An 11136-nucleotide genomic window follows, 5' to 3' on the forward strand; every position below is an offset into this window, starting at 1 on the left:
CTACGTGACAAGCAACCTTTTGATGTCTGGGTTTGGGTTGTCCCCACTCCCGGCACCCCCACCCCCAGCTTCTCTCTGAACTCATTCTCTGCCTTGTTGAATCAAATTAAGCCTGTTCAGATATCTTGTCCTTGAAAAACAGGACAAAATAGAAACATGCTGGCCCGAGTCTATTAAGGCTTGCAAACTCCCTTCCTCGGTCCCCAAAGGCTATGTAGTCTTGGTCCCCAAAACTAAAGGTATGTATGTCCAAGACTATCAAATAGGTTACTTGTAAGAGTCCAAGCTGGTGAGCCAATCCCAGCTCAGATCTTACTAGTCTTTCAGCATGAGGAAAGAGGCAAAGGTATGAGGAAGCTCGAGCCTGCCCCGCCCAGGCAGAGTGTGTGCTCAGAAGTGTAGCTTAAAGGCTTCATTCCAGAATTCTCATTCACTTACTAAAGCTCTAAAGCCAGGATGTGTGCTTAAAGACTCTTTAATTCAAAGACCTGTTATCTTTACTTGACCTCATTTCCTGTCATTGGTGAGAATCAGGCTGCTTCTGTCCCCGCTAATAGCCATATAGTATAATCCTTGCTGGGAACAACTGCTGTGTATACCTTCTTTTGTGTCAGGCCACAATCTTGGGAAGTAATGTGTTTTGAAAGGAGTCATTTACAGCCTGCTGTTTGACCTGAGGAAGCCAGGCGCTCACCCTTTTCTGGCCTCACACTGTATTTCCTTCCTGGGTTTTCTGAAGGGTTAATGCAGCACAGGACACAAGTGTGTCTCCAAACCAGGTGTCTGAGGCTAAAGGACGCTAGTGAAAATACTGAATTCACTCTCTCCTTTTTCATTTGGAGTGTAGCAGCGTGAGCTCCCAGGACTTGGTAACGGTGGCTTAGACCCTTGCATTTCCCCTGTGCTTCCCAAAGGTTTTCTTCCCAGTAGTTTAACGCCTCCCAGAGAGGTTATAAAAATTCCCCCTGTGCATTTACAGACACCCTCAGTACAGAGCTGGTGCCACACACCGAGACACACTCCAGGTGACCAGATGTAAGGCTGAGGCTACAGTCACCTGATCAGGCCACAGAAGCTCTGGCTACAGAGGAGAAACATCTGGCCTGAGAACATCTGACCAAGCCGGTCATGCAGTGCTGTGAGTCTCCCACACACAACGCTGGAATGCAAGCCAGACATGTACACCTTTCTATATGCATGCTGACAATAGAGTCAATAAAATAGCTCATTTAGTGAATATTACCATGTGTCAGCACAACGTTCAACTGACAAAAATCTCCTTTTATCCTTGCACTACACTTCTGAAGGGTGCATCATGATTAGTCTCAATATTATAGGCAATAGAATTGATTCAAAAAGATTAAATAAGTTGTCTAACATCAAAGGGTTCATAAGTTATAGGATTAAGTTAAAACCCCTATGATTTCAGACCCACACTTTTTTTTTTTTTGCTTTTAACTTATTTTAATGTATGTGGTATCTGGTGCATGGGCAGGTGGTGGTATATGTGTATGGGTGTAGTATTTTTTGTGTTTGTATACGCCTGTGAGGGTCATGCATGTACCCTTGTATGCATATGTAGAGGCCAGAGGTTGATACCAACTGGCTCCCTTTATTGTTTTCCATCTTTAGCTTTTATTTGTAAAATATTTATTTTTATTTTATTTGCATTGTTGCTTTTGCCTGCATTTATGTTTGTGTGAGGGTGTCAAATCTTGGAGGTACAGACAGTTGTGAGGTGCCATGTGGGTGCTGGAAATTGAACTCAGGTCCTCTGGAAGATCAGTCAGTGTTCTTAACTGTTGAGCCATCTCTCCAGCCTCCCACCCCCCATCTTTCCTGAACCTGGAGCTCAGCAAGTGCCTAGACTACAGCCAGCAACCCCACTGGCTTCTCCTGTCCCCAACTTGGAGCACTGGGACTACACATTGCTACATCCAGCTTGTGTCATAGGTCCTGGGGATCTGGATTCGGTCCTCATGCTTGCTAAGCAAGCACTTTTCCCACTGACCCAGCTGCCCAGTGCTGCAGACCCATGCTTTTCAAACATTGACTATGCACACCAACTCTGAGGTGACAGGTGACTGCTGCAGGTGACCCAAGCACATCAAAGACAGGAAGATGCTTCAGATGGTCACTGACATGACCCTACAAATGACCCCTTGCTTGGCTCCGATTTTATCAGACGTTCTTTTTCTAAGTACTGCCTACTTTGTGCCTACCCTATTCAATCACTCTACAGGCTACTGCGAGGCAAGTTTCTGATGGTTGAAATTAACCTTTTGATCAAAAATCTACAGTGGGTTCTCTCACCTAGGTCTCTGACTCTGCAGTCTATGAAGCTTGACAAAGTCATTTAATGTCCCTGGGAAGTTCTGTTAAGGGCATCATATATCCCAGTTTGCCCAGAATAGCATCTTTTTCTATCTGTTTTCCCACTAACTTTTAATGGTTTCCCCCTTTGACTTCCTAAAGCATTTTATGAGTTGTGTAGGCACTCTAAGGACAGTGTGCCTCCTTTGAGGACAGTTTCCATTCTTTTAGTATTATAGTCTCAGTGTTCCCTGAGCAATTCCATGCTCTCTATGGTTTAGACAGACTAAGATGATCAGTTTTCTGGCTTCCCTTAGGCATGGAGGCTGGCTTAAAGGGGTGTGGTCCACACTCAGACAGTAAAGTAGAGTATAAGGGCATTTTGTAGAACTCTCAAAGAAAAGGTTATCTAGTCTTGTCCTGGACTTACAGGATATTACACAAGAGCTACTCATGGCCACCTGGGTATACAGGATGTTACACAAGAGCTGCTGATGGCCAAGTGAGCCATAATCTGAGGAACATCTGCCAGAGAAGGGAGCATGCGTTTATAGTAGCCAGGGCCAGCATAACAGTGCTGAAGTCAGGTAGAGAAGAGACTTACTATCTTGATGTGATAATTTCCCTGCTACAGTCAGGCTAATGGGAGCTAAAGTCTATCGTTTGGAAAGAGAAAGATATCAACCAAAGAATGCTTGAGCATTTCCATTCTGATATTTAATTCTTCCATCAACAAATAAACACACACAGGAACACACACACACACACACACACACACACACACACACAAATGATAAGAGAACTCCAACTCCACTGTGGAAATAAGACATTTCTCAATCAGGTCTCTTAGTTTGATGAAGCTGACAAGGACACCAAATATTACCAGTGATTTCCTGACTATCTTGAAAGCCAGGGTTGTAAGGACACATCTCAGTGACTATCCAGAGATTGAGGGGAAGGTGTGAAGGTCAGGGATTAAAACGTGAGAGTGGCCTGAGCTCAAAAGTGTCCCCTACGTCACTCAGGATAGTTCCCTTGCTATCTGCCTCATATATTAAAGTTATGTGGGAGAGGACTATGCGGAATTACTTGTAAAGATGTATCTCTGTCTAAGGCACCTTCTGATCAGTTTAATAAAAAGCTAAATGGTCAATAGGTAGGCAGGAGAGAATAGGCAGGACTTCTGGACAGAGAGAAAGAAACTGCAAGGAGGAATCTAAATGTGCAATTTCACCAGCAGATCCAGAACAAGTCAGATGTGCCATAGTAAGAAGTAATTGAGCCATGTGGCAGAATGTAGATTTAAAAATATGGGCTAATTAATTTATAAGAACTAGTTGGGGAAAAGCCTAAGCTAAGGCCAACCTTTCATAATTAATAAGTCTCTGGTCGTCTTTTTGTGGGCTGGGGGTCCAAAGATAGTCTAGTAAGAAAGCTTGCTACACTTCATGGCTTGAGGAAACCTGGAAAACCACTCATTTGTTCAGAGTCTATCATTTTAAGCTAAGGGCACCAAAGTGTTGCGTGATATTTGATTGCATCGTGATACCCCTAGACTGTGTTGATAAAGTTAAACTTGGATCAGAGGTGGAACCAACAACTAGTTAACAAGAATTGACCACAGAGACTTTGGAGGACCCAGGACGCAATAAAGAGGCATAGGAAGGAGCAGAGAGGGGCTGAAAAAGATTTGCAGGTCTTTTCAATCTGGGGCGTGTGGAAAGAGGATGAAACTGGTCACTCCTCCGCCGCTTCTTTCATCTATCAGGTTTTTACTCCAATATCCGACTCCCGAGTCTTTATTGGGAGCAGAACAACTTAGATAAAAATGCCACCAGAGGTGATACATGGTGACTGTAAGGGCAGACTGGGCTAAGGAGGCTGCTTGGTGGTACAGCACTTGCCTGGCATGCTTAAAGCTCTGGGTTCAGGCCTCAGTGTCAAATAAAATAAAATGAAATAAATTGGGGAAGAGAGAGCGAAGGCCAGAATTCATGTGGTTCTCTGACACCACAGTGGCATCTTTAATATAATAGAAATAGAAAAAATACGTGAGGGCTGTAGAGATGTCTTAGAGACCTCTCTGCCCATCCAGAGGACTCACATTTACTCCCAGGACCCATTCTGGGGCAGCTTACAACTGCCTGTAACCCCAGCTTCACAGGATCCAATGCCCACTTCTGTCCATAGGCACCTGCACACAGGTATACAGCCACCCCCATATACACAAGTTAATATACTTTAAAAAAATATGCAGCTGCCACTTCACAGATTTATAAAGACCAAACAGAATTACAGTTATATCATGATCATAAGCAATCTACATCTTATGCACGCGTGACATAAATAGAAGCTCATATGTGTGGGTCTGGGGAGAGAGCCCTGTGGGCAGTGTAGACCTGAAAGTAGAAGGTTCTAGTTCCTAGTTTTCACTTCAGAACCACATTTAAAAACTGATTAAGCTGGTCGCTGGTGGCACACGCCTTTAATCCCAGGAGTCAGAGTCAAAACAATGTTTAAACTCATGAGACAGTATGGGAAATTTTAAAAAGCCTACAAATGTTGGTTGATATTATAGATTTCTTTTAGGTATAATAATGTGGATGCACTTCAGATGCAAGAGACCTCAATTCCTCAGTAAACAGTGGCATTTTACTGAAGTGACACACTGGGTTTTTCTGAAATAAGCCTGGAGGGGACCTTGAGGTGACGATGGACAAAGATGCCTCAAGAAGACCGTTGTTGAACTGTACAAGGTCAGCCCATCTTACTGCCTTGCTGTCTTGTGTATGTTTGAGCCTTATGGCGAAAATGGCAGAGGGAAGCAAAGAAAAAGGAAAGGAGAGCTTGGCTTTGGCTCCAGCCCGGATGCAGGTCTTGGCTCCTCTCCTTGTTGTCAGAGTTGTCAATTTTCTTCACCATATGGAAGAATCAAATGAAATCATATGTGGAGTGTGCCTGGTGATGGTGTGCAGTGAGCCATAATGGTTAGTATCAAGACCGTGTGTTAAGCACATGGCCAATGATTCCAGTGATAGATAAATGATTAAAACAACACTAGCTAACATGGTGACATAATTAGTATAACCATAATGGTTAGTATAACCATAATGGTTAGTATCAAGACCGTGTGTTAAGCACATGGCCAATGATTCCAGTGATAGATAAATGATTAAAACAACACTAGCTAACATGGTGACATAATTAGTATAACCATAATGGTTAGTATAACCATAATGGTTAGTATCAAGACCGTGTGTTAAGCACATGGCCAATGATTCCAGTGATAGATAAATGATTAAAACAACACTAGCTAACATGGTGACATAATTAGTATAACCTCACTGCTACAGGTGCTTTACATGTGATAACTCCTTTGATTGCTATACTCTAAACAAAACCAGACCTGAAGGTATGTGGGAAACAATGATATAATAAGTAACGGTAAAATCTAATAGACATAATAGTTTTTGTTTTGTTTTCTTTTTCACTTTGACTTACGACAAATATTCCCCCATCTCTTCTGGTCAAAAGCTCTTTGAGACAATTCCATCAGCCTTAGCCAGTTGGAGAATAGAATCATCTGACTTGCCCATCTGAATGGATGCATGGTCCTTAGCACCAATGATGCGGTTGCTTGTGGAGCATTTCCTCAGCACATACAGGTCCACAAAGTCGCCGGCCTCTTTTTGCATGTTGGGACTATAAGTGTTTGGGCGGATCCAATGGGATGGACAGAGATGGATTATGGCACTCGGGAGTCAAAGAATACTGAGTGTTACAGCTTGGATGGAAATATATTCTGGCATTCGGGAGTCACAGAATACTGGGTGTTACAGCTTCGACAGAAAGGTATTCTGGCACTCAGGAGCCAAGGAATACCACAGGTCACAGTAAGCACAGCAGCTTACAGCCTTGCTTCAGGGAAAGGCTTCCCTAGTGTATCAGCTCTGCTCATGCAGAAGAGGGCTCCCTGGTGAAGTTGTTACACTTCAGCTCCATTCCCAGGGAGAGTGTAACAACTTCAGTTCGCCAGGGGAAGGTTTACCCCAGTGAAGTGTTACAGTCCTGCTCTGCTCTCCTCCACCCAGGGTCATCTCTGCTCCAGTGAAAGAAGGTCTCACCGAAACCTCATTCAAGAGATTTATTGGGAGGGAAGAATCCAGGAGAGTGGCGGCCCTCTGCCATAGTGGCAGAGGACAGCCGGGCAGCTCAAACAGCCACAAAAAAAAAAAAAAAGTGGCAGAGGACAGCCAGGTAGCTCCAACAGCCACAAGCTAAACAGACACAGGGTTATACAAGGCTTCTTGGGAGCAGGGGAAGTTTTTCCAGGGTGGGCATTGGTCAGATTTCAGTCTCTAAGCTTAGGATGACTAGTTTTCTGTACAGGTTTAGGGTCAGATTTGGCTCTGGTTTCAGAGCCAAAGTGTATTTTTTGCACTGGTCCTTTTTAGCCTTTTAGCTCTGGTTTTAGGGCCAGGGTGCATTTCTTTCACTGTCTCTGATTCCAGGGAAAAAGTGTGTTTCTTTGGCACTGGTTTCAGGGTCAGGGTGCATTTCTTTGGTTCTGGTTGCAGGGCCAAAGTGTGTTTCTTTGGCTCTGTTCAGGGTGTGCTTCTTTGGCTGCACCCTTTTCCCTACAGAGACCTGCTCTCTAGGCCAGCGGAGCACAGAAAGGTTTGTTTTGTTTTTTAATGAAGCTGTTCAGCCAGGGATCGTGGTCTACATCTATAATCCCAGAACTAAGGAGGCTGAGGCAGGAGAACCTTGAGTTTAAAGCCAACCTAGACTTTGTAGCAAAACCCTGTCCAAAAAGAAAAAGAAAAAATAGGATGAGTTAAAGGAGGAGCAAGAGGAGAAGAGAGAAGAGGAAGGGGGAGTGGGAGGAGGGACAAGGAGATGAGGAGGGGAAGGAGGAAACAAGAGCGGATGAAAATGTGCTTTATTTAATTTTGCAATTAAACGCATTTGTAAAATGTGCTCCAATTCTTATAACAAACTAAATGGACTAAGGGTCGACATCTTTGGTATAATTTTTCTATCAATATCATATGATATTTGTTTATGAACAACTACGATAGCAATAGCTTTTACTTCCCACTTTAAATATCTTAAATTATTAAAAAAGCTCAGTATGGTAATTTCATAAATTGCTGTTAGTAATTAGGAAATTCTGCCTGCCGATGAAAACTGCCAGTTGTTGGGTCAGAACTCCACACACACAGCTGTCCTGTACCTATGTTGCTGCTTAGTGACGGGCTTGTGAACTGATATTCTCTTCTCTTCTTGGGGGCGGGGGTTGTGCTCATTCCATGCTCTCCAGCCCTCAGCTTCATTTCTTAAACTGCCCAAAACTATCTACCCACCGTGCACCCCTCCACATCAATCATTAATCAAGAAAATGTCTCACAGATTTGCCCACAGGCCAATCAGATGGAAGAAATTCCTCAATTAAGAGTCTTCCTGGGGCTGGAGAGATGGCTCAGCAGTTAAGAGAACTGACTACTCTTCCAGAGGACCCAGGTTCAATTCCTAGCACCCATATGGCAGCTTATAAGCATCCGTAACTCCAGTTCCAGAGGATCTGACACCTCACACAGGCATACTTGCAGGCTAAAACACTAATGCACACACACACAAAAAAAGAGTCCTTTCTAGGTATGTCCAGGTTAACAGCAAGCTGACAAAGACCAGCCAGCACACTCAGAACCTTCTGGAAATTCTTCCTCTGACCTGCCCTTGATTTCGGTCTCCCTCTGGGGTGCCACCAGCAACCTCACAGGGCTTCTACAAGAGCTCTTCCCGTTTGCAGTTCCAAACAGAACAGCAAGTGTTCAAAAGTAAAGTTGGAGGAAGAAACATTATTATAAGCCTGCTCAGAGAGGATCCAGACCCTCTGCCCCTTGTTTTAACCTTTAAGTAAATCTTTATCACATGCCTGCACTCATGAACACTTGCATGCGATTTATTTTCTAATATTGCTGTTGCTGCTCTGGAAAGGAAGAAATATTGTCCAGGGGCTTGAGAGTGACCTGCAAAGAGCACTGATACCTACAGCATGAAGACAGCCATCTTACCTGTTCTACACATTGTTTCTTGGTCTACCGCTCTGCTATGCTGTGCTGAGCTGAGAAAGCCCTGTGGTAACTGGTGTCTTGCTCGTACCTACACTGGGGATGTGCGTGCATACGTAGGTGAGTGCGTGTGTGCGTGAGTGCGTGCATGTATGTATATGTGTGTGTGTGTGTGTGTGTGTTATTCCTGTAGGTGTGTCTGTTTGTATGTGGGCAGGTGTACCTGCATGTACATGTGTCGTGTCACTAGAGGATAACTTCTGGTGTCATTCCTCAAGAGCTGTCTACCTATTGTTTAGACAGGGTCTCACTGTGTAGCTTTGGCTGGCCTGGAACTCACTGTGTTCATCAGGCTAGCTTTGAACTCACAGAGATTCTCCTGACTCTGCCTCCCAAGTGCTGGGATTAAAGGTGTACATGCCCAGCACACCTTGGTTTTTAAGACCAGGTCTTTCATGTGCCTGGGGCTTGCCAGTCACACTAGGCTGGCCTGACTGGCCAGGTGGCCCTGGGGATCTGTCTGCCTCTGCCTTCCCAACTCTGGGATTACAAGTTTGTACCACTGTGCCTGGCTATTCACACCGACACTAAGAACTCACATCCTTGTGTTTGTATGCTGTCTCAGTCAAAGTTCTCTACAGAAACAGATCTTTGAGCCTTCAAAAGCCCACACCAGGCCCAGATTCACTCTCTCTCTCTCCCTCCAACTTGCAGACCAGATGTGAGCTCAGCCATTGCTCCTGCCTGCCAGTCACCATCCTCCCCACCATCATGACCATAGACCAACTCTCTACAACTGTAATCAAGCACCCAAGCACATGCTTTCTTTTTAACTACATTTATTCATTTTATTTGTGTGGGTGTTTTGCCTGCATGCATGTATATATGTATCATGTATGCATGTGTGTATGTATGTATGTATGTGCACCACCTGTGTGCTTGATGCCCTTGGAGGTCAGAGGAGGGTGTCAGGTTCCCTAGATCTGGATTTACCAGTGGTTATGAACCATCATGTGAGTGCTAAGAATCAAACCTGGGTCCCATGCAAAAGCAACTAGTGCTCTAAAAAGCTGAGCCAACTCTCCTTCCCCCTAAATGCTTTATTTAATGTTTCCTTGATCATAGAACAGAAACTAAGACACTCAGTGATTATGAGCAGTGACACTGCCGCTCTTCTAGAGAGACCTGGTTTCAGTTCCCAACACCCATATAGAAGCATGCAAACATTCTATCTATCTATCTATCTATCTATCTATCTCTATCTACCTCTCTATCTCTCTCTCAATCACACACACAAACTCTTTTAATGACTGTAATTACATAATCTGTCTTGTAACTGTACCATAGTTATTTACATATTCAGCCATTTCCAACTTAGACAATCCTAAAATGATCATTTTTGTTTATTTATTTTTATTTCATGTGCATTGATGTTTTTACCTACATGCATGTCTGTATGAGGGTGTCAGATCCCCTGGAACTAGAATTACAGACAGCTGTGAGTGCCATGTGGGTGCTAGGACTTGAACCTGGGTCCTCTGGAAGAACAGTCAGTGCTCTTTACCACTAAGCCATCCCTCCAGTCCCTAAAATAACCATTCTTATCAGAAATCTTTTGTCCTCTGTTTGAATATGTCTTTGAGATGAGTTCCTGGAAAAGAGTCTCTGGGTCCAGACAGATCACCCTTCTTACAACTCCTCAATCCCATTGCGGCACCTGCAGTCCCACCCCTCGGGCAAGTCAGAGAGACCTCCACTTTCAGTGCGGAGCCCTGGGAGCACAGCCCCCACCCTCCAACCCCCCGGCCCCCTACCCTACCCCTGCCCCCAGCTTCTGAATGAAGACTGAAGGGCTGGGCTGCTTATCAGAGCCTGCAACACAACTTCCTGCTGCTTCCTTTGTCACTGTGGCCAAACACTATTCTGAATTTCCCCATTGTGCTTTTAGTGAGATGCCAAAGCATCCCCACTAGAACAGGCCGGTTAGCACTCTCAAAAATGTGCATTAGCAGCCATTCATCAGCCAGCTCGCCCTCCAAGTGCAGCCTTAGCCACATGCAAGTTGTACCTTTCCATTCTCTTACATCCCTTGAATGTCCCTTGAAGCTCATGTCATCTGATTCATCACTTCAACTCCAGCACCTGGCCCTCTACCAGCAAAGAGCAGGTGCTCAAAAAATATTCCTGGAACGAGGAACAAGTGAAAGAAAGAAACTTCATCCCACCCATCAGAGAAGTTCCTCTTTAACTCTGGCCTGCCTCTCCTTCATCCCTACGTGTCTGGAGAGATGGCTAAGTAGGAAGGCCATTGGCTGCTGTTGCAAAGGACCTGGGTTCAATTCCCAGGACCCACCTGATGGCTCTCAACTATGTGTAATCCAGTTCCAGTGAATCCAGCACCCTCTTCTGGCCTGTGTGGATACCAGGCACACACACATGGTACATAGACACACATGCAGGCAGAGCACCCATACATACAAAATTAAAAACAACACAAGCTTCATTTCATCTCCTGATTCACTGCTATGCACATACATAACCTGCGCACACGCGCGCGCACACCTGCACACACACACACACACACACACACACACACACACCACAGCAAATACCACAATATAGGTACAGATATTTCAGACTCATCAATGCCAACTTGACTACAATTCCTCATGTACCAAACCTTGCAAGAAGGGTTTCCCCTCCAGCTCTCGTATGGGCCCAGGTAAGATGATCGTTGATCAGTGCCAGG

At 44.6% G+C, this 11136-nt stretch overlaps 1 protein-coding gene across 1 annotated transcript; it reads right to left on the bottom strand.

The window, feature by feature from the left end:
* Positions 1–5840: 5840 nt before the first annotated feature.
* Positions 5841–6008, bottom strand: LOC110341644 (40S ribosomal protein S21-like). Its single transcript, XM_040732270.1, has one exon. The coding sequence runs from the start codon at positions 6006–6008 to the stop codon at positions 5841–5843; it is 168 nt and encodes a 55-aa protein (XP_040588204.1).
* Between the last annotated feature and the right edge of the window lie 5128 nt (positions 6009–11136).

The sequence above is a fragment of the Mesocricetus auratus genome, unplaced genomic scaffold, assembly GCF_017639785.1.
Source record: "Mesocricetus auratus isolate SY011 unplaced genomic scaffold, BCM_Maur_2.0 Super-Scaffold_4256, whole genome shotgun sequence".
NCBI classification, from domain to species: Eukaryota; Metazoa; Chordata; class Mammalia; order Rodentia; family Cricetidae; genus Mesocricetus; species Mesocricetus auratus.